This window comes from Dermacentor variabilis, chromosome 11, assembly GCF_050947875.1.
Source record: "Dermacentor variabilis isolate Ectoservices chromosome 11, ASM5094787v1, whole genome shotgun sequence".
NCBI classification, from domain to species: domain Eukaryota; kingdom Metazoa; phylum Arthropoda; class Arachnida; order Ixodida; family Ixodidae; genus Dermacentor; species Dermacentor variabilis.
Genome location: NC_134578.1, coordinates 34261970 through 34289307, shown reverse-complemented (window position 1 = coordinate 34289307; position 27338 = coordinate 34261970). Strand labels below are relative to the sequence as shown.

Here is a 27338-nt window from a genome sequence, read left to right as displayed (position 1 = left end):
ACAACCATCTATGTCATTCCACCATAGGAACAACACGGGCCCGCTCAAGCATTCAATTCGACGCAGGCCGTGTCCGCGAGAACGCTGCACCATAAACTGCTGCAAGGCAATGTTGCAAAGGTTCGGCGGTTACTACGCCATCAGAAGATCACTGTTTTGGTGATGCTTCTTTTATGTGTTGCCGATTGTTGATAACGGTTCACGGTGACATTTCGCCTTTCGAAAATTGAAATTTTTTCACCCGAATCGACACAGATACAATTAAACCTCGAAATAACGAAGTAGGTAAAATCTGCAATTTGCTTCGTTATGCATAAATTTCGTTATACTGAAAGTCGACCTTTTATGCACGTAATTCAACCATTTGGCCATCTGAGTCCACAGAAGTTTACATTTATTGTTTCAGCATTCCTTTGCTGCGGAAGCAAAATGTCGTTATATTGAAATCGCATACAAACACAGTTATACTGAGGTTCTAATTACATGGTGTTTTACAGACAAGAGGCTATGAAAGTTTAAATACCTTGTTATATCGAGAACTTCGTTATATTGAAGTTTGTTACATCGAGGACTAACACAATCTTATGGCTCTTGTGTGGCTGAGGTGCAGCCGTAATGCCTAGACCACAATGTCAGCGACCTTCACAGGATGGTGGCATGCCGCAGCAGTTTCCAAAGTTTACGCCTTCCAGCCAACTACAACGCTTCACTCTCGTGTGCAGAATAAGGTCATGTCCCACTGGTAGTAAAATATAGCACAAGCCCTCGAATAAAAGATGGCCACTACACATGTAGTTTCAAAATGACAGGTGGTCGGAACTGGGCACCATTTTTAAAGAGCTATACGACGTCGGATTTCATATTTAGATGGACATTTCTAATGGAAGTTTGCAGCGAGGTGTGGGGACACACTATGAACAAAACTGACATTGAAAATCTGGTTTCCTGACCAAAGTGCTGCCGAATTTATGACTGCTGATGACAGCTTCAGTTCAATCAACTTTTTAAGCGTTTTTATCATGTATAATGAACTACTGATATATCGACCCCTTTTCATGGAACTATCGAGTTCGTTATAAACAAGTTCAACTATATATATATATATATATATGCGAGTAATGCACAATATGCATCAGCGGCTAACATGAAACTATGTTACAATAAATGCAAGAAACAGCATTGTGAAGAGTCAACAGGAAATAAAAGAAGGGAGAAATTACGCCATCATCATGCAACACTTATCAAACAATAAAACAAAATAGGACACTGAACACAAGGCAAGAGAATGCTGTCTCCGAAAAAGAACATTGCAGTAGGCTAACGAACAGTAAACAAACATGCTGGTATTTTCGTGCACCAACTGAACTGTATAAATTGTGCATCATATATGATACACCGTGTAGTAAGGAGTTAAAACGTGTTTCCCAACCTTCACACTGGCTAAGTGTAAACCTGCTACGTGCCAGAAGCATGCGGTAAGAGTTTGTGCAACCTTGAATATAGGTACATACTGCTACCTGCATGCAGCCATTGCTGTTCCACATGCAATGCTAGCGACAGGGGAGGGCACTAGTTGGCGAAACATCATAGCTAGGTGCGCCGTTTCGTAATGTATCTAAGATCACGATCCAAACATGACCCCACACTACCTGTCCCTTGTTATGCAAAAACCAATGCATCCAGCCACGACAAACCATGTTGCAATCTTTATGACCAGCGTACTAGAATTGAACCCCAGCCATGAGAATGTGGCTGATGGCAGCGCCGAAAATCGAACCCACGACCTCACGTCATCAATGCCACTAGACCCAATTTACAGCAAAAACGGCACTTCTTTACTGTACTGGCCGTGACCTACACTACTCATTGAATTACGGGGCTCAACTTCCCAAAGCAATGCACAGCCTTGCGAAAGACGCTGTAGTTGTGGGCCACGAATTAATTTCGGACCACCTGAGGTTTTTGAGGCAGTCTTCAAGAATAAAGAAAAGGGTGGGGGGGGGGGGGGGGACCGCAGAGCTGTGTCAAGAGTGTGCTACGACTAGGGTGGCAATCTTGTACTCACTTGTTCCGTGAGCGTAGCGTCCTTTTCGAGGAATTGAACCACACAGTATGCCAGCTGCAAGCAAAAAGAAACGAGAAAGCATCAATCAATGACATGCCTCATTTGTCAACAAGCATCGTGTCATGCTGCATTGGCAGTTTACCATTTCTGAGCAGCCGCTATTACACTGTGTTACACTGTTTTACACTGACCGGGCAAAAAAGCGAGTGCATAAACGGTCACAGCGCAATGATTAGGACTCAACAGGGGCCACCTAAATGCCAAAATATTCCGGAGACAGAACTGTCTACAAGTGGTCAGAAAAGTTCAACACTTTGCTCCATACACATGCAGTTGCATGCAACCTCTTCAGTTTGTGTTTCAACCACAAACGCATTTCAGTCCTTGTTGTCATATTTGACTTTCCTGTACCAAGTTCTCAGATTGAGCCCATATTTTTTGAAGTGCATGAAACTCACTAAAGAATTGAAAATTCTGAATCCTTCTACAGATGTACACTTTCCGTGATTTTCGAAGATGCAAAAGAAGTGGTGAAACCAAGTTTTCAATGGACAAAATTAATTGCCACCTAAAGGAGATACGTGAGCATGTGTGAATAATCAGTTGGTGACTGTACAAAGCACCATAAAAGCTAGAATATAAGTCGCTGCGAAATATAAGTTCCCCCTGGCCTTGTGGTGAATAAGATTGAAGAAGAAAAAAAAGCAGCAGATCCATGAAGCCAGAATCTAGATACAGCAAAGCTATGTGCGAGTGCATAGTCGAAACACGAGTTTGTGTTTATGGCCACCACCACCACTGCTGCTGCGAATGCACGAAGACAAATGCCATTTGGTGGCGTTCCAATGGTGATGAAGATTATGGGGCATCCTAGCTTTTTTTTTTTTTTTTTCCACCCGGGGGCACAGCCACCGTCACTGCTGCTGCAGAGGCAAGCGCCGTCTGGTGCAGGTGCAAGGAATCCAGCGGCAGTGACATCACGCGCATCCCCCACGGTGATTGGTTGGTTTATTCGGCAAGGGAACAGCCACGCAGCACCCACGATCATGAAAACCCAGCGAGGTTCGCAAAGAAAAGCTCCACTTTTATCTATCAATAAGCTCATTCTGTGCCAGAGACAGAAGTCCTGCAGAAACTCCTCTGGGAGTTGTCTAAATATGCGTAAGCATTGTGCCACTTGCTCGTCTTCACACTGCCCGGTGTCAGTATCAATGTTATCAAGCTCGATCAAGGGAGCACAAATGACAGCGCTTTGGTGACACAAACTGGTGTGGACAGCACCGCAAGATGCTTTGATGATGCAAGCAAAGCACTGCAGGTGGCAGCACCAGGTGCAGTGATGACGTTCCAATCATTGTAATCGTTATCGCTCTTTAGCACGTTATCAATCCCATCAAATCGTTACGAGCCGTGACCAAACTTACTCGGCCGGCAACACCGTCACACGGAGCGTGCCTTGAAAGAAATCTGCGATGCCGACAAAAGTGCCGACAGCTGATAGCTTCACGCACTGTGTTCTTGCCGCTTAGTTAGCATTGGAGAGAGGCACGCGGGTCCGTATCTTGAAAGTGATCTGTGAAAGTAGCTGAGTGCGGCATGTGCTGAGAGCTCTGTGAGCAATGTGTTCTTGACGCTTCGTTGGCGTTGAAGTGAGATGCAGCAGGAAGTTGAATTCGCTCACTGCTGCGGGCGCCATCTTGAAAGCTGTCTTACGGACGGACAGACGGACTGTTTTCTCCTAGGGTAAGCATGCAAATGCTTATGCATTTATACCTGTGTGTGAACTGTCAGTACTGTATTCACTCAGATAATGATTGCACTTTCTTGTAAAAAAATTGACACAAATTCAGGGGTGCAATCTTACGCGGGTTAAATTTCCTGCGAAAAGAAAAAAATTTTTTTTTTCATCCCACATTTGTTGCGTGATGACAACAGGTCAACAAACAGTCGGCTGCCACTGTAGCAGTGCAGGGCACCAAAACAAAAATGGTGGCCGGCGGGGCAAGCCGAATGCACCGAACGAGATTTTTTTCTTCTCGCATTACGTGCATTGAACAGTTTCTTACGTATCAGTAATGAATAATATCGTTAATATTGGCAATTTTACGCCAATAACGTAGCCATGTCCACTTTAACGGGACAGAAACAGAGATGGGTGCGCTTAGCTGCCAGTGACAGAAACACATGGCGGGCATGCTGTGGAAACTGCGGCATTTATCTTCACTACTATTCTAATACGGCACGTTTCTGCTAAGGGTGGGCTAATATCTTAGCTGTCTTACAAGTGTTGGCGTATGAATAAGGTACCCTTCTCCCTTGCCAAGGTAAAAAGGTACAAAACAGTGCCACTGGGGGAGACCTTCTCTCTCTCTGATGCCGGAAGAACATATGAAGCGTTTAGAGACGGTACTTGAGGAGCTCCGCACCGCTAATCTCATACTAAAGCCAGAAAAGCGTTCACCTCGGTTACGAAGAGCTGAAGTTTCTCGAGCATGTCATGAACGCCGACAGCGTATAGCCGAACCTAGACAAAACATCTGCTGTCGCTGCTTTTCAGACTCCTCGTGACAAGCGTATCAGTGTAAACGTGGCTACTATCATTGCCGCTCGCGATTTGTTGCATGCCCACAAGTGTAGACGAGAAGAATCGAAAGGCGCCTTTTTTGTTATTGTTGCTGTTGACCGCAACCATTATAAAGCCTAAAAATAATAAAGCCAAGGCAAGTTTGGTTGTACATACTTTCTTTTTTCATGGTAGTGCGGAAAGTGGTGAAACAAATGAAATGGGGCATCTGTTTAAGAATGTTTGGTGCGTGCAGACCGCTTGGTATGTCTTGAGTCACTCGCGTAGCATTTGACAGCATTGGACAGATGGTAAGCACGGTCATCATTAGATAGACTTGGCACACGACATATCGCTAAGGCAAGTTCAGGGTGCGATCATTACACGGGAAAAAAAAACAATCGAATTTTGACGACAAAATTTAGGGGTGCGATCATTGCGCGAGTGCGATCATTATGCAAGTAAATACGGTATTCTTGTCTGGGGACGGCCGTCAGTGCCTTTTGACATACCGCAGCACATCATTGTCCTAGGCATTTGTTATGCAGGTATGGGCATGCTCAACAGTGTCATCACGCAATGACACACACTGGGCACCCGAGGTACACGTGCACAAACAGTACAGCTGATCTGTGGCGTGCTCTGGTCACTGTCGGTCATTCACTCATTTTGATGGCCCCCTGTCAATAGCAGCTTCAAGTTTATCGCGCTGCGTTTCAGGTGGTCGACGAGACCGCTCTTCAGCGCTGTCGCTTTGTCCCAGTGGATAGTTGTTCTTCTGCCACAATCTTATTGTGAAGCGCTAAAAGCAATTCCACTTCAGCAGATGGCCTTTTCAGTCGGGGAAGCAACGCACTTACGAACAAATTCAACCACCTTTGCGATGGATTGGATCTACCATTATCAGGAGAAATCGTGCCCAATGTTCCCGAGGAAATTTTGCCACAGCGTCTTCAAGTTCAATATGAACAGCGTAGCGGTTGCGGAACCATGCTTTCAGTGAAAGTAGACAGCTGAACCGGCCTGCTTTCTGTTGCAATGCTGTGCTGCCACCCTCCCGTTCATTTCCACATATTTTATCGCATCGTTTTCAAAGCAGCACTAAAGTCAAGCCAAGAACCACTAATTTTAAACCGTGAGACAGGGGTAACACAGGTTCGCACAGTGTTTACAAAAGTAATGCGTTTGCTACACCCGACTCTTCCTCTGTTTCGGTTTTCTTTTTCCTTGTCTCACAGTGGCCCCACGACAACTGAAATTGTGCCTAAGACCGCTCTACAAGAAGAGGGGTAACTTTACAGCTAGTTTGTCTGGAAAACAAAATACATACTACAAACAAACCCAAGAATGTGGACATGGGAACAGCCACTGCCGTAGCTCAATTGGTAGAGCAATGCAAGCTTAATGTGGTGGTTGTATGTTCGTCCCACTGACAGCAAGTTGTCTCTATGCGCTTTCATTTCCCATTACCTTATTATTTCTACACTTCAATTAAAAATTAGATAAGTTCCCTTACACTTTCCTTGGGATTCATTAACTGTCTGCTTCATATGGTTTCGACTAACAAAATTCGTTCCCCTTCTCGTTCGACCTATGCCCCGGTACTGCAACATTCCTCCAAAACTCGCCCCCAGGCGGCACCCCAACAACCCACCTGTGCATGGTATAGCCCGAGGCACTTGGGCTTGTGGAGCGGAATGAGCACCTTGACCAGGAACTGCTTGTGCTCAGCCTTGAGGGGCAGCGCAAAGCCGTTGATGATCGAGCCCAGGATCTCCAGCAGCTCGCCCACCCCGTTGAAGTGCTCTGTCTCGTAGATGAACCGCAGGAAGATGTTGTTGATCTGCTTGCGGATGAACGCCCGAAGACCCAGGAACTTGCCGTAGATCCGGTGCAGCACCGTCTTCAAAAAGTCCCGCTCCCGCGGGTCCTCACTGTCAAAGAGCTCTAGAAGCTGCGCACAAAAAAAGGCACTGTGTGAGAGGTGGCGGAATTCCTGGCTGCAGCCTCAGCCACACTTTTCTTCCGCACAGAAAAGACTTATCGTTTCAAAGGGGAAACAATCTGATCGTAAAACATAAAAAAAATACTTCACTTTAAAACTTTGTACATCCCCACAACGTTATAGCTTCAGATAGCTTCTTCCTCCAGAGGCGGTGCATTTGTCCATTATTCTTCAAAATAAACTTTAAAAGTGAACCTTTTGCACATGCGATTATTGCATCTTGATTTGCAGATTTATAGTAGAGTGATACGGACGCAACTTTCATGGTTATTGTGATGCTTTAGTGATGGTAAAGAATCAAACAGTGCCAAAACTTTTTATTGGGAGATATTGTGCCAAGAAAAACAGACAGCACTCAAATCCCAATGAAAGTAGTGTACGCAGTTGCCAGTCACCGAATCTGAACTTGTGGTCAACTTCAACTGCTATTTATACATGTCTCTCCATACATTTCAGAGTGATCTCTAGTGCTCACGTACGTTCGAGAATGTATAACACTGTTGTCATCACATGCGCAGTCTAATTACACAACGTTCTCGGTACAAATTCAGACAACATCCAAGAAATGCTGCGCACAGTAGGCATTTCTTGTGCCGCACGAGAAATACTGGATTACAGTGATGGTCCATTTAAACACATTCACGGGCAGAAACAAAACAATGCACACACGACAATGTACATATTTTATTATTTCACTGAAGCACCAAGATGGAAACATAAAGAGCAGCTCTGCTGGAGACATCTGGTGACGTGCTCACCACAACGTGCTAAAACGTTCGTCTGCTACACGAGACATTGTGGTCAGTAAAAGAGTTAACGTTAAAATGTGATAAGAAGCCTGCGTGCTTTAGGTGGGCAGAATCGCCACAGGCTGTTGCCATAAGCACTGCTGTTTGTAGCTCTATCCTAGTATGCTGCTAAAGCGCAGCAATTCTAAAACTTCATGGTGACAACTTTCAGCTAACGAAAGCTCAACATCAGAGTCATGATGAGAGCCCAGCTTTAGCACATCACTGAATAAGAACTTTGCAGTCGTACTTTCACTACAACCTGCCGCGGCGGCACAGCAAAATGCAAAAGCACTTGTGCACTTCAGGTGCATGTTCAGGTGACCCCACCAGGTCTAGACATTTTGAGCTGACAAGCGCAGAGCATACAGTGCGCAATAATGATCGTGTTTGCAAAGAATTACATTGCTAAGTGCTGCGGAAAGGCCTGAAATTTCAATCCGAAAGCCGTTTCCCTCTTCACTCACGGCGAATCCGCCCGGAGAGGGACGACGACGTAGTCGTGCCCCTGCGCCTATGTAATCGTGTCTGCAGTGTGACATCGCTCGTGGTGACATGTGACTTCGAGAATTATTCAAGACAACATCTGTTATCTGTGCGATCTGTTGCTTGAATTGACGACTTGAAGTTTAGAGAAATAATGAAACACACAAACAGAATGTCTGCATGTTATCTGCTTTACTTCGCACCGACGCAAGAGAGATGTACTTCCGCTTCGTCTGCTGGTTCCCACGGTCGTGTGGTCACGTGAGCAGGTACCGAAACTATGCCATTTTCTACCGTGTTCCAATGCGTGAACATGCTAAGTGATCTGCTTGTTCTGCCTCAGTATTTGTGTAGCACTGAATTATGCCGCTAGTCATGTTTTTTTGTGCACAGCGTGCAAAATCGTGTGCTGTGCGAACGAGGCAACAGCTTGCACGCAGTCAGCGGAAATGCGTAGCACAGGAAACAAAAAAAGCGAGGAGAAAAAAAAATGAGGCAGGGCCTGTGACGTATGCATCACGCGATCTTCGAGGTCTGGTATGGGAGACCGCAGGGAAGGAATTTCGCTTGCAAAGGCTAAACGGGGCAAGTAGAGAGAGCGTCTTGCTTCACAGTGGAACCCTCCTGCTGAAATCATGGGTTAGCAGCACTGAAATATTTCTATCTCCGCTATTAATGAGCCAATTTGAAAAATTTTTGCGAGAGAACGCTCCCTAGAGAACACATAACTTCCAGCACATAACCAAAATTTGCTATGTGTCCTGGTGAGGGACCCTTTAAGTACCCCAGGTCATCAAGAATAATCTGGGGTGCCTCCACTATGGCATGCCTTATCAGATTGTTGTTTTGGTACGTAACACGCCAGAAGCCAACTCATTTTCTTTCACTCTCATTATAACCTGCACGCTGCAAACACTAGTCTACAGACGAGATACAGCTACATATACAGTTACCAACTTAAATTTTGGACTTGGAGGGGAACACCTTAGAAGTCTGAACATACAAATTTGCCAGAAGCGTTTTTATTCCGCTAGTGGCCAGGAAAGCATTGGTGTGTTGCTGCATTCACGTACATTCACGCATGACATGCTCAGTCTGTATTTTGACCAACGTCACATTGTTGCTTGAGACCAAGTACGATCAGTGCTTGCACTTTATTATCACTTTTATTAGCCACACTTTATTAGCCTGATTATCTCACGTTTCTCTGCAAGTGATATTGTCTGGCATTTAGCTTGCTTCACCATTGGCATTGGAGTAGACATTGAGGCTGTAGGTCAGGCACGTACCCAGGGGGGGCCGGGGGCAACAGCCAAACAAGATGGAAAAGCAAAAATTAACAAACAACCATTCTTTGTGAAAATATTTACGACTGAACATCTTTTTATTTAAAAAGTAAGTAGAGAAAAGGCCACTGGAAGTGAAGAATGATTCCGCGTGCTTTGAATGACGCTTCTACAGTTATCAGTCAAGCCGCCTAACGTAGCCACTTCTCTACTATACTTATGTGGGTGTTTCTCTAACCTTCTGCGGTGGGCGCAGTACGTCTAGAACCACAACGTCCTGCGCTCTACGTGGTTGTACAGGACTGGCATATCTGTCCCTACCTGTGCATCCGTCCCTGCCTGCGTACCTGTGAGATACACCTTACTTCATTTCTCTTTTGCAGGTTAACGTGTCTTTATGGCGAACGGTGGGCATTATTCACAATTGTACTAGTAAAGGCACCCCCTCTCCCCCTTCTACTGCACTGAAAAGTTACCTTGGGTTTGACCCCACTGAAAAAAAATCCTGGGTACGTGCCTGCTGTAGTTAGTACGATTCTAAGCTGCTCAACAATTGCGAGTGATAAAAAACTTGCAACAACAGACAATGAAAGCGCTCAAACTGTATTGCTACATAGCATGTAAAGGATCAAATGCCAGACAAAGAACAGGTATGACAAACTGCCAAATGCAGCCTTTACGACTTAGCAGCTAGACTTGGCTTGGCTTTTTCTTATGGTTTGAGCACAGTGTGACTACTGAATCAGCTGAGCTTTGCTACTTTTGTTTTCAAGAAGATGATGTATTAAAGTAAAAAACATCGCTCTCTCTACTAGACTCTATCATGGAAATAGCATGCGATGTGAATTCAGGGTCGGAAATATTGAATGGCGCACTGCAAGTGCCCCAAAATTTCAGCTGCTTGCAATACGCCCGATTCTTCGAGATGTGTGTGCAGCTATGAAGCTGTAAAAATAAATGAGCTCATCCAAATTATCGGTCAGCGGCTGTGAATGAAGGAGGCCAACAGAAGAAGAAAGTAGTGAACATGGCTTCCCAGAAGGGCCATCTTCTTGTAACTTAAAGCGAATATGCGGGGCAAAACAGAGTCACCACTCACCTGTAAAACAAACTTCTGGTCTATGACTCGCTTTCCGTGTGCTGGCTGGAAGTCCGGAGACTCCAAAAACCGCAAGAAAAACTCGTACACAAGCTGCATCAGGAAGGGGAAAAAGAAAAAAAGAGAAGATAGGACATGATTTTGAGAAGGACAGGCTGTAAGGTTACTTCAGGACAAGTTCACTCCAAATGGCTCACCACACCTGCAAGAGCTACAAAGCATGGCTCCATTCACCTACGGAGCACTCAGCTAACTTAATGCAACCAATTGATTGCCATACTGCAGGCAGCTATCAAAGATTTTTTGTTACTTCGAAAAGAGGATCACACAAGAAAGTGAATCTGGTTTACAAACTGGGAGCGTGTTGCAGGCACAACATGATGGTGCACAGTCAAGACGGAACTAGTTCTGAACAGGCAGAAGCACTACAAACATAACTGCAACAACCATACAGGTGGTTTGACACAAGGTCAGCTTTAACCTTCAAATAGTTGCCTTATGACGCCTGCACTGCGCCCTCGCTCTGCAATCTGCTAGCCTCCTGGTTAGCTCGGATCGTAGAGCGACCAACCCAGAAAGGAGATGGTGTCAAGTACAATCCCCGCATAGTTTTTGACTCAAATAGCTAGAAAAAAACTCTCTGGCATTTCGATTGTTCAGCTACCAAGAAATCAACAATTGGTGCATGGCTTTGTCGAATCTTCATGCCTGCAGCTTCAGGCATTCTTGTGGCTTTGTTCACTGCAGTTCTGCCTTTATTAGACGAAATGTGAGCTCGAGCTTTAGGCTTCCCTTGCATGCACCCCCCCCCCCCCTCTGCTGCTGATATGAATGACGACACTGTAACACAGTGTCCAAAATTCCATTACCTGCAAATGTGGCCAGGAGGCCTCTAACGTGGGGTCATCTTCTTCAGGATCAAAATCTGGGTTTTCGCTTGGAGGTAGTGTCCGAAAGAGGTTCGAAGAGATCTGCAACAACAGGGAAAATGCAAAGCTCGATGCATGACATGGCACTTGCTTAAAAGACAGAGTAGAGCGATGGTTGTCATTTTCAGTCGGCCAGAGTTCGAGCACAGCTATAGAGAACAAGTTACAATCCAGACCCAACTGCGATGTCCTGACTCAAGCTTACTACAAGATGCCACAAAACAGTATGCCCCTCCCAGATGCTGTGTGCCCAATTATACATGCCGAGATAGTCTATCAAAAACAAGAACACTGATGACAGTACTGACATTTAAAATGTGTCCCATGTACCTTGAAATACTTCTAATTGGACATAGCCGTGCTGTATATATTACTAATAAGTGTAAATGTTAGTAATACGAGTTGAAAAGCAAATGTCTATGTGTATGTGCTGTTGGTGCCAGTATCTCATCTGGTGCCAATTCACTTCTATCATTGTTTCTCAAAAGATTTTGTGTATATCAAGCATATTTTTTAAGTGGATAAATAGGTGCATTACAAGTATGCTAGACATGAAATAGTTCCATGTTCTCACACCTGATGTTCCTCTACATAGTTTTCACATGGAGTCCATGTTCAACAATCTTGACAAAACACACTGTAGAAATTAAAATGCTTAATACGTTCTGCAGTTGTACACTTCTCATGACCTGAAGATGCAGGAATTTAGGTGAAACTAAATTTTCAACAAACAGAATTAGTGCCTGGAGAGGACACTGCCAAGAAACTTGCACTGCCCATCAAAACCCCAATACTACTTTGCAAGAATGCGTCAAGATTGTGCATCTCTCCAGTCGCATAACTGGCTACAAAAAAAAAAAAAATGTGCAGCAAACAGCATTCTTAACCTGTCCAGGGCCATCAGCCACTGCACAATTGAATATTATAATTTCAGCATATGCGATACTTTTCAAAATGAAAGGGACACAGACAGAGACAATGGACGCACTGAAATGGTTCATCATTGGCGTGTCTTTGATACGCCTGTATGCCTTTTATCTCACAAAAGTAACCTATCCACCAAAATTCCTCCCAAATAACCTGCTCTGCAGCTTTGTTCAGCAAATATTTTGTCAAATGGTTATGCTTTACCAGTATAAATTGTAATGCAAACAAGAAAAATAGCCTTAGAGAACACAGGTTACATGCAATCAAATTAGAGGGCAATATGCAAATTACACCATAGCCAGCATGTAAGCCTGGTTTAGGTACAAATCAACATTTTACAGAATCAACTGTTACAAATGCAGGTGACCCTGAAAATGAAAAAGCAAACTCTAGTAACTTTCACTTTATGTTTGAATTTATACCGATAATACAGGAGCATTTTGACAAATGTGTGTCTGCGCATGTACTCCACAAAGTTTTACCCATCACACACTCCTGGCCCATTTGCAGGCTGTTCAGGTGTCCAGATTTGTGCTAAGGCATAACCTTGTCAGGCACAGCGTGCACAATTGTGCATGCCAAAATAATGTATTGAATGCCAAAAGCACTGACAAAAATAATATTTAGAGCGTGTTGCACACGTCTTTGAACACCTCTGGATGGACCTATGCTGCAAGCGTGAATAACAAGTATGAAGTGTTTTAGTAAAATGAGCTGGGAGGCTGTGCGTTTAACAGTAGACATATTTTTCAAGTTGCTGACTGGATTGGTGCCTTCCCGGTACGCTTGACATGGAATAGTTGACGTTCTCATATCAAAAGTTCCTGCAGAGAGTTCTTGCACAGTGTTCACGTTCTGTAAACTTGACAGAACTCACTCACAATTGAAAATTCCCAATTTGTTCTGCAGCTGTGCGCTTTTCTTTCTGGAGATGCAAAATATGCGGAGAAACTGAATTTCCGATGTGCAATTAGAATTAATCAGTGCCAGAAGGGCATAAACACAAAGACTGTTTAACAGTCAAATAAGCCCCACCACCCCACTTCCACCCTCTCACAATGTTCTGCAGCCCGAGAACCATGCACACAACTTTCCAAGAAGGCTCACCATGCGTATGATCTCCGGGTAGACTGGCTCTGTAAGCACTCCGCGGCCAGCAGTGACATAGTCGACTAGCTCGTTCAGTGTGGCCCTCTTCACCTCCTTGCCCTTGATGTCAGCCACGGGGTCCATGAAGTCGAATACGACGCTGCACTGACGCAGCTTGCGAATCAGGAGCTCCTCCTGCTCCCCAGCACCAACATCTGCACAGAGTTCCAGGGGGGGGGTCAGCATGTGAACACAGGCATTGCCAGAGCTATTGACGCGATTGATTCTGCTAAAAATAACTTGACGTCACATACTGAATCCGCATTGAAGGATGACTTATTTTAACAGAGAGGGTGATGGGACACTGATACACTGATAATTCGTTTTTTTTTTTTTTCATATTTATCAGATTTTCCAAACTAGCTTCTGTATCATGTACAAAACCTTATTCCACATAAATTTAGATGCACTGTTTGCATGATACCGATATATTCCACACAAATTTAGATGCACTGTTTGCATGATACCGATATAAACACATATTATTCCAAGCATAAATGGAGTATGACGACTCTTGCACATTTTTGTTTTATAGCAACCCATATAGGTTGCTATAACAACATTTCTAGTGTTATGGAACCACCAAAACGAAGGTAAAAACATTCGTTACTCTCTACAGAACAGTTGCAAACACTAGCTTGGAATGTGTACACAAGAACCAAAGAAAAGCCTTGAATATTTTAAATGCACATTATAAATGAAAATATCATCACCAGCCTATCTTTATATCCACTGCAGGACAGAGGCCTCTCCCAGAAATAAATCACCCCACCTAATTTCCTGCCATCCTCACCTGCGCTTCCCTTTCCCTGGCACCCCTTCTGTAACTCTAATGGTCCACCAGTTATCTACCCTACACATTACAAGAGCTGCCGATCTACATTTCATTTTCTTAATGTCAACTAGAATATCAGCTACCCCCTTTTGCTCTCTGATCTCTTAACGTTACGCCTAACATTTTTCGTTCCATCGCTCTTTGCAAGGTCCTTGACATGTTCTCGAACTTCTCATGTTCTCCAAGTTTCTGCCCCATATGTTGGCACCAATAGAATGCAATGACTGTACACTCTTCTTTTCAACAACAATGGTAAGCTCTGTCATGATCTGGTAATGCCTGCTGTATGCACTCCAACTCATTTTCGTTCTTCTGTAAATTTCCTTCTCATGACCAGGGTCCCCTGTGCGTAAATTATTTAAACATACTCCTGCAGAGATTCTAGAGCCTGACTGGCAATCATGAATTCTTGTCCCCTTGCCAAGCTATTGAAGAGTACATTTCTCTTCTGCATATTAATCTTCAACTCTACTCTTACACTTTCTCAGTTAAGGTCCTCAATCATTTGTTGCAATTCATTCCCAGTGTTTCTGAAAAGTGATGATGATGATGAAAGGAAGCACCATGGTGCACAAGTGATATGTGACTTGACATAACTTTACACCTGCAAGTTATAGTTATAGTATATGAAGTAGCTGTTCCGTGGAAAGTGTTACAGATCAAAAACAACTGTGTTGCAAAACACACTAAGTGAGAGTCTAATGACTGCATTACTTGCCTAGCCATCACAGTGTTGGCTGCTAAGTATGATACGCAGTGCAGCATCACTAGCATCACTTAAACTTCCACATAAAGGTTGGTTTATGACCACCTCATGCACCATGGCGCGGTGCCAGCAATGCGAGTGCTGTACTTCAGATTGTTGCTCTAAGAGGCAAGAGAACCTCGCATAAGGTACAAGGTGTCGTAGCACAGACAGAAAGCGGACGCAACTGTCGCAGAGTGTAGCAAAGGCAGCTACCTGTTTGCAGTAAATAGAAGAGCCCCATCCAAATGGGTGCACACTATCCACCGTTATCAGCCAGTGCTAGACGGCACGCACGATGCGCGAGAAGCGCTTTCACAAAGGAACTTCCTTTTCCGGCCAATCCCGCTTTTTCTTTTTTCTTTGTGTTTGCTCTCCGTCTCTCCGAACTCTTTCGCAAAAGGTGACACGCATCGCATCGGTTGCTGCCGTCATTCAACAGCCGCAACCGCCCCTCCCTCCCTTCCTTTCCAAGGTCGGGCGAGGCGTTGGGGTGTGCGACAATGTGTGCATCCCTTCCACGCACACGAGAGTCGGAACAAGTGGCAGCAAGAGCGGTGCATTGTGACAACTCAGCCGTGGGCTGCTGACGGACGATGGCACGGCAAACAAAAGCTACCTGTCATGCCTCCCCTCCTCCCCGCCGTTTTATAAAGGGAAGCGGAACTGCTAGCACTGACGACACAAAAAAAAAATATATAAATGTGCACAGACTGCTAGCACGTGCCCGAAGGACTCCAAAGGCAAACTGTCTCGTTTGAGCAGTGTTTGATGTGTACCACTGGGGTCTGAAACACAGACCGACTTGTGCACCTCCTGTGGAGAAGAATGACTTCTCATGTCGATTTCTCGAGACCTCCGGATGACACAGACTATGTGCAGAGAACGAAGAGATCATGTTGCATAGCTGTCATAAGGAGAGGATGTCGTAATGGTGGGGCTTCGAATCTTATCAAACGCAAAGTGAAGAGCACGATTATTGTACTGGAGCCCTCGTTGTGACACTGACCACCAAGGGGGAAGATAAGTTATCAGAGGGCTCCAGAGATGATGGTGATCATCATGAACTAGAAAGGACGCTGTGGTGAAGACCTTTAATGGAGTGCTGACATGGCATTTTTTACTTGTGATTTTTTTTCTTCTGTTAAGTGAATGCTATAGCTCTCTATGCCTTAGAAAAAATATAGTGAAACGTGAGAGCACTAAGCAATTTTGTCATTCATGTTTTCACAAACAAGTTTGTTTCGTTACCCACCATGTCATGAAATGCTGGCTTATGTTCCTGTGTAGCTCTGCACATGTGTTCTATGACTGCCAAACGTAGTGGTATAAAAAATATGGGCTTTGACTTTATATTCAGGTAGTCCAAGTACTAAAAACAAGAGAAATCAACTCCTCGATGTTTTAGTGTTTCTTTCCTGAAGAGCTTGCTCACGGGTGCCAATTATCCCAAAATTTTTCTATAAATATTCCATGTTTTGAATATTTCGATTCCCTATTATAAACTTTCTAATAGTATTAGCACACCTTCACTCATACCTGTCCTATTGCTTCGACAACAAAACAAGCCACTACTCTGGCCTTGCCGCTGATTTAGACAGTTCTTAAAGTGTGGCTTTCTAACCCAACACCACTTCATGTCATTTGTTCGATGAGTATCCTGCCTAACAAGACACAGCAAACTGGCCCAAGAAACCAGAACTGACCCACAAAACAGTGGCAGTGAGTGCACACCGGTAACCTGTGTAGTAAGACATTCAATTGTGACATAAAACCTGTACATACAGTGTCATCTCATGGGTATCTACAAAGCACACAGGCCTCTCTCTTATTACAGTAGCGCATGACATTCAACAACTTATTTGATTTTTTATTGAGTTTCTTGCATTTGGGCTGCCCAATTCTTGGCAAATCCTTCGCACAAAAGGTATATAGAAGCCCCACCTTTATTTACACACGTGTTGTACTTCTCTCTGCCATGCACTTCTTACCCCCCTTCCCTCAACAAGCATCAAACACCACCTTTATCCGAGTGACAACTTCACGTCAACATCTAATTAAATTCCGATGCTTTACGTGTACGATTATGATGCATGCTGTAGTTGGGGGGGCTCTGGATTCATCTTGACCGCCTAGGGTGCTTTAATAATGTGAGCGTGAACCCAAGTGCACAAACACTTTTGCACTCCCCCCCCCCTCAAAATTTCGGTGTTTTACATGTACGATTATGACGCATGCTGTAGTTGGGGGGCTCTGGATTCATCTTGACTGCCTAGGGTGCTTTAATATTGTGAGCGTGAACCCAAGAGCATGAACATTTTTGCACTTCACCCCCTCAAAATATGAGGGGTCCAATCCCACCACAGCCGGCATCGGACCCTTACGCTCGAGCATACTGTCACAGCCACTAAGCAGTGCAGTGGGTTGTGTCAACCTCCCAACAATGTGCGTCCACCTGGATTGGTGCTTGCATTTCAGCATAGCCTGTGAACAGCACAGCGCATACATTGCACAACATTTAATGTTGTGACTTGTGCGATACATTTAACATTGCATGCAATTACACACTGCATAGGATGGCAATTAAGGTACCTGCAAGCAACAAATTTAGTTAACTGCTTCACGAAAGCATCCCTTGAGCAGAGTCCAAGATGTGCGTTGGATCTCCAAATAATTTTCACTGTTCTAATGACTCAGAACGTATCGGCTAGTGCGCGAGACCAATAAAAGAAACGAGCTGAAGCTTTGTTTAACAAAAAAACAAAACTGAGTGCACTTACAAGTTGTATGCAGAACAATGCCAACAGCTTGAAAGCATTAGGAAACTAAGCATACGACAATCCGATGGCATTGCACAGTGTGAATGGTAAATACACAAAATTACTCTGCAAAGCAGGGCAGTGCAATAGTGATTTTTGAGGTCGAATCGAATACAAATCCAATACCACCAGAACCATAGTCAAATAAAATCAAATATCCGTTACTTTCTGAACAGTTCTCGAATAAAAACAGCCGTTTTCAGCATTAACATAAACAATGAACAATATGAAGTTTACAGTACCTTCGCTAGCTTAAAAAATAGCAAAGCAGTCGATATTGAAAATGTACAGGTAAAGCCCATAAAATACTGTTTATGTTACATTTCTAATTTACTGGCACATATATTCAACCTAGTGTTGCAATCTGGAAGCTTCCCAGAACGTATGAAATGTGCCAGGGTTTCAGCAATCCTTAAAGGTGCTGATCACAACGTACCGAGTAACTATAGGCCAATATCTGTATTGCCTGTTTTTTCTAAGGGTCTTGAAAAAATGTTATTCTCTCACATGACAAAATTTCTCGACAAGTATGATGTTTTAACAAATACACAGTTCGGCTTCAGAAAGGGGAGATCAACAGAGACAGCTCTACTTTCATTAAAAGAATGCATCCTACAAAACATAGAAAAGAACATGTTTACGCTTACTCTATTTGTGGATTTTAGCAAGGCGTTGACTGCCTTGATCATTCTACACTACTTGGCAAATTGCAGTCTTATGGTATACGTGGCAATTCTTTAAATTTATTACAATCATATCTCAGTAAACGGCTACAGTGCACATGTATAAATGGCGAAACCTCAACCCTCTTACACAATAAATTTGGCGCACCGCAAGGGAATGTGCTGGGACCCCTTTTGTTTAACATCTATATTAATGATATAGTAGATTTAGATAGAAGGGCAAAATTTATTATATATGCAGACGACAGCACCATTTTAATGGAAGGATCTGATATAAACCAGTTATCACAATGTAATGATCTACTGAAGAAGCTATCTAAAGAAAATCAACTTAAGATTAATGCAACAAAGATAAAGGTTATGATATTTCATGCGAAAAACAAAAAAGCAAGATTAAACCATAACATTATTTTTGAGGATCGAGAAATAGGGATTGTTGACAGTTACAAAATTCTTGGTGTTCATTTTTCATCTACTTTAACTTGGGATTCACATGTAAGCTATCCATGTAAAAAAATATTCTCTGTGACAGGAGTACTTTGCCGCTGTCGCGGCATGCTGCCAGCCTCTACCAAACTACAGATATATTTTGCCCTTTTCAATTCACTCCTAAACTACTGTGCATTGGTCTGGTGCACGACAACTAAAGCCAATATAAACAGACTTTTGATATTGCAGAAAAAAATTATTTATCACATCAGAAACCTAGAACCTTTGTATACGACTAGAGATGCATATAAATTGTTTAATATTGTCAGAGTAGATCACCTTCACACATACCGTTTATTATATGTGATGCAATTTTCTGAGATATTAGTAAAGAACTTAATTGAACGTCTAGCATGCTTAAAACACTGTCAGCCTAAGATAAACACAAGAAAATCTGACAAATGGATTAGTCCACATTTCCGTACGTACTGCTACAAACACCAATCGCTAGCCTGCAACTTACCGTTTATTCTCAACAAATATGTAGATATTGCAGGTTACAATAGGAAGCAACTCAGACAATATTTTGTTCAGTTATGATATGTTGCTTCAGTGATAACATTCTGTTTCCATTGTCTTTTTTTTTTTCTCTCTTTTTTTTCTCCTGCATATATGCATTTCGCTGTCATTACTACGGTGCACTATGACATAGTTATTTATAATGCAGTCATGACTATTATGTTTTTGCCTCACATATATGTATATGTCTACTACAGCGTTTCATCGTGTGCCAAGGTGATGTTGCCATGTAAGGTCTTTTGGGCCCCGTCAAGCTACTCTCGTAGCTTTTAGCCCAAAATGACCATCCAGTTTCTGTTTCTTTTACTGGAAAATAAACATTGATTTGATTTGATGTTCATATCATAGAGTTAACAATTTTGGCAAGTTTCTGCCATAAGATTGCACGTTATGAAATCTTTAATAAAACGTCCAAGTGAAGGATTCAGAACAAATAAGCAGTCTGTTCGCACACCCAAATCCTCCATTGAGTGCGAATGATCGCACTTAGACAGAAAAGTCCGTCTTCCTGAGTGATGTAATACTGTGCTCCACTACTAAATTCTTTTCTTTTATGTGTAGTACAATTGCCGGGATTAAACTTATTACTTCTGCTCTTTTTATGCTTGAGCACTCATGCCTGAGGACTATTCAAAAACTATTAGGAAAATATTCATATTGAAGAATATTCACTACTTGATTCAAAGACTGAATCGAATAGGGAATTAGCCATTATTTGAAATTTTCAAATATCCGCAGACCCCACTGCAAAGTGATGCATTGTACATGCCAGTTGAAACGTAATTCAGCATCAGTTCACATTTCTGAACTGTCATACTAAACCTTAAATCCATCTTGTGGGTCACTTTCTGCTCCTTCTATCAAAATCCACAAAGAAAAATAAAAGGGGGGGAGGGAAAACAATCCACCAAGAACTGAGCCGAAAAACCAGCAATATAGGTAGTTGGTTCACATTCATGTGGACACATGAACACTTGCTTGCACAAACCCCACAATGCACACAAACATTCCCAGAAAATTTGTGTAATACGCAAACTGGAAACCAACTCAAACATTCTGCGACCTAAGCACAGAACCCGGACACAAGCTAAATATGTGCAGCAGAACATCTGCACACACACAAGCACACACGTGTGAAACAGACACACCAAAGACAAAGCACAGACCAGTGCTGTAACCACTATGGGAGGCCTAACAGGTGGACAGGTAGGCAAAGCGAAGCAAAACAGAAGACAGCAAAGCATGCAAACAATAACAGCATTACCTCAATAACATTGACCAGCACGAATGCTGCCTTCACGAGTGCAGTTTTTTTTCACCCCAGAGTCTCACCTAGTATAATCTCGCTTGATCTCGATATGCGCACGCAACCATTCTTTCCTTCCTTGCATTTTTGTGCCAGCCGTTGCCAAGCATTACACGCCTGGTTTCCCGAGGTCATCAACGTTTGTACGCTTGCTCGAACCAGGATGATTGAGGACTGAAGAATGCCCAACACATGCTGCCGCAGCAGCAGCAATGATAAAACGACCCTCTCCTTGGGAAACGTGATGACTTTGAACCCGGGAAAAGGAAAATGTGACCATGAAAACAACGCCACAGCAAAGGCAGGAAAGAAAGAAGAACAGTTTCGCAACTCAGTAATAGGATTAGCAGAGTCCCCACTCCTAGAGCCTGAAGCCATATGTGTAAACAAGGCATTCAGAGAAAAAAAAAGAAAAAAGACACAGCAGGAAGGAAAGGAATCAAAAAGGCAAGCATTTTCTCGAATACATCTGGCAGCATTTCACATAGATCTCGAAACAGAACTGAAACATGATGCAAACTCAAGTTCAACCAGAAATTGTCTTTCCAGCCCAAGATTAACACAAATAGCATTGAGTTTCAAGTGATACGTTTATGGAGACATCTGCTTCACAGGGTGCCTGCAGTTACAAGGGGAGCAGGAACTGGTGGACGACGCTAAATTTAGACGAACAATCAAAACAGTTTGCTCATTAAAAAACCTGTTGCGATGCGGAAACTGACATAACCTTTTATCGAGTCGATCTCTTCCTTTCTTGACAAGTGCTAAGGCGGGGCAAACAAACTGTAATGCCCAATAGGAAAAGTACACGAGAACGCTGCTATAAAACCAACACACCACTTTTATTCCGAAGCAAGAAAAGCCACAAACATGACACACCAGGCCAGGCAGCAAGCCTGTTCAAATGATCAAAACAGTGACGCATTTAGTTGCTGAAAAAAAAAGTATATAAACAATCAGTAACCCTGAAAAAATAAGCAGCAGATCCCTGTTGCCCTTCCTCAACCACGGCAATGGGAGCGAGAAAATGAACATGCCTTTCAGCTAGTAAAACAGTGCAATGGTAGTGTCCGTATAGTACAGACGACCCATTTGAATAATAGGACACATACTGATGGTAAAATAACAAGCCACACGATAGAGAAAGCAGCGACAGGACGGCAAGCGGTGTGACGATAGTGTCAGCGGCGGTGCAGAGGACCCAACGGGTCTCTATTCTCTCTCAAGCTTGGCGACGAAATCGACAACACACATTTCAGCGACAAATTGGTGCGACGTGTCAGGGGTAATCTGGATGACCTAGGTGAATAAGACTGCTTGCGAAAAATAGCAAGTCAGAGAATATCAAATGAATTGGCAGCACGACATTGCGCCGCCCCATCGATACTTTCAGCATCTGGTTCATCGCTGCCTTACTCTCATGCGGCCACTCACTGAACAGCCAAAGAATGTACAGCCTCTATGAGCAACAGATCTCTTGGCCATTCTCCCAACAAGAGGAAGGGTGCCAAAAGCCAAAACAACGCACATGTGGGTAAATCTTGTTCCAGTAATGAAGGCAATGACATTACTGCAGGTGCTTAGTTATAGCCATCGTCAAGAACCTTACGAGATAACTCTTTGGACATAAAATCGAAACCAATAAGCTATGAACATCAGCAAATGTTCCAGTAATAACAGGTTAATACAGATGTGCTAGTGCTAATCATCAAGGCACTGGAGGTAATTACTGCATTTCTATGGCAGGAAACAAATTACTAATTGCTGGGGAAAAAGCCAATCTTCTCGAGTAAACTGTGGCAACGACCAAATCAATGCACCACTGAAACCACCTGTCAGAAGACTGGTTAAAAAAGAATAAAAAGCAAGAAGTCCATTACAGTAATCAAAACTCGTAATGCCAGTGAACAATTCAATTTGTACAACCAAAAATGAGCCACACTGACTGTGTCGCCCCACCATACTCATTAACATCACCTCCAATCAGCAAGGGGGATGAAAAAATAAGTGAATAAATGTAGTTATGCAGGGCTTTATGGCACAAAAGCAACTGAGGCTGTGATGCACCAACCACAAGATTTTATATATACAGAGAAATGTTTTAAGCAACAAAATTCATAACTTCATAGTGTATTTTTTTAAAACTTGCTACTAAAAATTAACAAATGCATCGTCAAGAGATGCCAGTGTGTTCTCCAAGAAGATCAATGAGGAATGAAGTAACGCTAGTGTTTTGTGACATTCATGACAATGTCTTTTCTCCTCCCACGACGGGCACATTACCAAAATGTGGTTCATGGTAAGAGGCTGCTGACATCGATTTGCACAATGGCTTTTCTCCATTTCTCAATAAAAAAAAATTGCGAGTGAGGTGTGCGCGCGGCTAATATGAATGAGACATAAAATCACTTCTGTAGAGTGTTCCCATTGGTGAACTAAGTAAATAAATTTAATAAACAAAGAATGAAAAGGCACAAGGTCGCGGGATCGAATCCCGGCCACGGCGGCCGCATTTCGATGGGGGCGAAATGCGAAAACACCCGTGTGCTTAGATTTAGGTGCACGTTAAAGAACCCCAGGTGGTCAAAATTTCCGGAGTCCTCCACTACGGCGTGCCTCATAATCAGAAAGTGGTTTTGGCACGTAAAACCCCAAATATTATTATTATTAAAGAATGAAAAGGCAAGTTAAGCGAACGTCAACCGTCCCCTGGATCTTATGGCGCCATCTGCAACATCAATTTTTCCCGCTCAAATTTATTTATAATCCCTGACCTTCCGCAAGCGCAAATTGGATGCAGAAAGGGCATACAGTATGAGAAACTTGGCCACTCACTAAACACCGTGAGAGAATTAAAAAAAAAATGGGGGGGAAGAAAATCAGACAGAAAGAAAGAAGGGTTTCTAAAGCCACGCTTGCCACAGAGTTGGGAATGCTTCTATTTTTGAAGGTCCCCCAAGCAGAGCAGACGCAAGCAGCCCTGGCTGCTGTAGGCTGAAGTCGGAGTCTGGCACGCGCGGCCACGGAGACAGCAAAAAGTCTCTTTTACCCTCCTCGCTATATTGCAGCGATGAAAACCAAGAGCGACAGCACGGAGGAGTAAACAAACAAAATTGCTGCAATGCTGGTGGCTGGCAGACACCGGCAAGTAAGTGCCGGAAAGGTGGAGCACGTATTCGCGACATTCCTGCCAACAGCAACCTACCTCCCCCCCCCCCCAACACCAGTCATTGCAGGAACATTTCTTCCCCTTTTCAAGGCCAAGCTGATACCAACAAATGGTTAAGCTGGATCAATCAGGGTGTGTCTGGTGATTATGCTGCCTGCAGCTGCAGTTTCCAAATTTGGTATAATCTATAGGTCGCCATGCTCACTGATGAGTACACACGCATGCACGCGCTTTTTTCACAGTTGTAGAGGGAGTGAGTGACAAAGGCCATTAGTGGACGCTTGTACAAATGTGAGCGACTGTTGGCATGGGAGAGCAAAAAAGAAAAAGAACAGGTAGGCTGTATCAGAGACACAGCCGCAATGGGGTAAGTGAAACCTCTTGCGAGTGTTGCATTCAGTGTATGTGCACTAGTGGACAGAAGCGACATAACCAAATACACAAGTGGCCTTTATTTACGCATTAGAAGGCTTGCATGTGTAACTTATGTTGCAGCTAGTGGGGGCCTTACAGCCTAATTTTGCAGTTGTGCTCGCTCCCTAGTGATAGTGGGTCCATCTGCTCAGCCAGAGCTGTTCGGGCAGTAGCATGAGGAAATGACCCTCTACCGGTGGCACCCGAGACTGCCCTGTCCCACTCAAGCCTGCCACACACTTGGTGCATTGTTGGAGATACTGCGCTTGTCACAAACTCCAGCGCTTGCATTCACTATGGAGATGGACACGTTTAACCATGGTCAATGGGGTTGGATATCTCTCTGTCTCGCTGCCAGAAGCTTTCATGCCATTTCTGGACAGTATGTGTCGAACGCAGGAGGGCCAAAGCCTACCAAGTGTAAAATTTGAACAAATTTCACATTTGTAGGCCTTATAACTCCTGATGAGTGCTGGTTTGGCATTGATAGATTATACCTGCTATGGCATAGTGAGCTCTCTCAAACACAATCTCTCCTGCTCAGATTGGCAAACATACTGTCGAGCTATGCCTCTCTGAACGCTGAGCCAGGTGCTAAATTTAGCTCCAATTGAGTCGTGTGGCGTGACAATGGCACAATCTGTGCATGCGACACATGCATGATCGAGTAAAGACAATTTTTTTCTACACAACGATACCAAGAGTGAGGCGCATGGGTAGTGCGGTTGCAAAAATATAAACAATAATGCTATAGCATGTTTTACGCATGCAGTCCTAGCAAGTGATCCCCTCTGACCAATTTAAGATATGTTTCATGTTGAAAGCCAGACAAATTGTGTGTCAGTTCTCCTTTAATTTCACACTGGTCATTTTTTGTTAGTGATCATATAGCTTTATAAGGATGTTTTAAATATAACATCCTACTTGTACAATGTCTGCTGTCTTCTACATGTAAGGCAATATCCCTCATAGCTGAAGCTGCTAAGTCTTGCATGTCGTTAGTTACAAGTGACACAGAAATGGCACAGTTCTTGCATAACAGCACAGCTAAATGAATTAACGAATAAATTCTGTTGCAGCACAGTGTATATTGTCTTTGTAGTACTGCTCACAGCCTCAAATTCTGGTAAAGGAGCCATTGCAACAATGTCACATGGAAGAGCTACCTTTAAAAACCAACACACACCACATCCAGCAGGGATGAGACAACCACTCTGCCTAAGGCTCGAAGCTGTATTGATGCAACTCGTCCCTCGTCATTGCCCCACCTATGTTATCAACGGTATCAGTCAGGTCTGGAATCGTGGGCGATAAAAATTGGAGTAACATCTGGCAAAACAAATCACTACACTGTACCGGAGTGGCTTTCGCAATGGACAAGCCTGACGTAGCTCCAGATATGCGGTGACAACACCCTCCCCTGCCATGAATTGTTAGTTCAGTCCAGCGGTCCGCAATAAAGATAAGGTACATGTGTGGCAAGCTGCGACGACCTTATCACAGTAGTGCCACTGTCCTGTGCTTCAGTTGCAGGCAAGTGTCACGGAGGCACGACACAGAGAATGACTATTACCACACAAACACTGCCACGTGGCAACGCTGCAATATGTACAAAAGCGCATCACGCGTGTCTCAGAATTAAGCAATGGGTTCACAAGTGATCATTAAAAACAATGCATGTGAAAAGAATTGTGATGGCACATCGTTAAGCTTTCTAAAGCATAAGTTATGCAAAAGCTGCTGATGACAGAATCTGGGGATAAGTTACGGAAGAGTACAGAGTGCGCTGGAGGCTAAGCGGTTGACAGCTATGTAAACAATTTGCATGGCGATTCTGAGATGCATAAATCACAGAAACATGTTACACTTACAAGTGGATGAGGGCATGTTGCTTTTCACAAGCCCCTTTTAAAATTCCCAGTTGCTTGGTGCGTTTTTTTTTAATTGCTGGTGGTTAAGCTATAACAATCCAGAAAGCAGCAATTTAAAGCATGTTCTCATCAGGTAATACTTTAGTATGGTAAAATTTCAGAGTGGCGCCAACTAAAACAATGATTTAGATCTGTAACTTTTGCTAGTTCTAAGATTGACTAATTCATGGGTTGTAACCAGAGTGTAAGGTTGAGTGAGATGAGCAGCAGGGGTGGGCGTGCTTTGCAGTGAAGCACCCAACAAAAGATGCGGCGGCGCTGCGATCAAAGTGAATTGGATTGCATCGAAGTTGCTCCGTTGGAAACTGCTCGAGATATTGCTCGGTGGGGTCGTTTGTGCCACTTCACGCACTGGTATTTTTGACTGGACCATTCAAATATTGTTCTTAATTAGATGTGATGTGTATTTATGTGCTAAGAATAAATGCCTTTTTTAAACTTGTGCGGTGATTGCGCGTGTATTGTAGCCACAGTGCCGGCTTTCTTCGTACTATGTTATTTTAGTTCACTTGGGGAACAGATGTCTTGCTTGTTCTTCAAGCGGCATGTGTCTCTCATCTCTATTTTTCCGCATATAGTTTTTCATCACTGGGTCTCATGGAGCACACACGAAAAAAAAAAAAAACTAAGCCAGCTGCTCGCCACTTCAAACAAATAAAACATATATGCCCCATACAGCACGTTGTTCTCATATTTATGGGAACAATATTTAGAGAAAAAAAAAATCCAGCTCAACATTTCGTTTGTGTTTGCGTATTCCTCGCGTAACAGAGTAATCAGTATAGTGTCTTTTATTGTGGTCACAACCAGGGTGCCAAAAACAGTAATTTTATTCTATATACTAATTTTTGGCCAGTAAACGGTGTTCAATTTGTTTTTGCTTTCTGTTAGCCGGTGCACTATTAATTGAATTATTGGGTTTTACGAGCCAAAACCACAATCTGATTATGAGGCACACCATAGTCGGGGACTCCTAATTAATTTAGACCACCTGGAGTTCTTTAATGTGCACCTAAATCTAAGTACACTGGTGTTTTCGCGTTTTGCCGCCATCGAAATGCCGTCGCCGTGGCCGGGATTCGATCCCACAACCTTGTGCTTCCGGCGCACTACCATAACAATAATGAAGTT

General features: G+C 43.4%; 1 protein-coding gene across 3 annotated transcripts in view; it reads right to left on the bottom strand.

Annotated features, from left to right (window-relative positions):
• The window catches only part of LOC142564664 (serine/threonine-protein phosphatase 2A 56 kDa regulatory subunit epsilon isoform-like), a 60299-nt gene that overhangs the window by 22333 nt on the left and 10628 nt on the right, over positions 1-27338 (bottom strand). For all 3 annotated transcript variants that reach the window (XM_075675765.1, XM_075675767.1, XM_075675766.1), the window contains exons 2-6: positions 13256-13452; positions 11162-11263; positions 10293-10385; positions 6283-6582; positions 2066-2119 (exon numbers count right to left, since the gene is read on the bottom strand). In XM_075675765.1, the coding sequence (XP_075531880.1) occupies positions 2066-2119; positions 6283-6582; positions 10293-10385; positions 11162-11263; positions 13256-13452 (746 nt within the window). The remainder of the gene's footprint in view (positions 1-2065; positions 2120-6282; positions 6583-10292; positions 10386-11161; positions 11264-13255; positions 13453-27338) is intronic.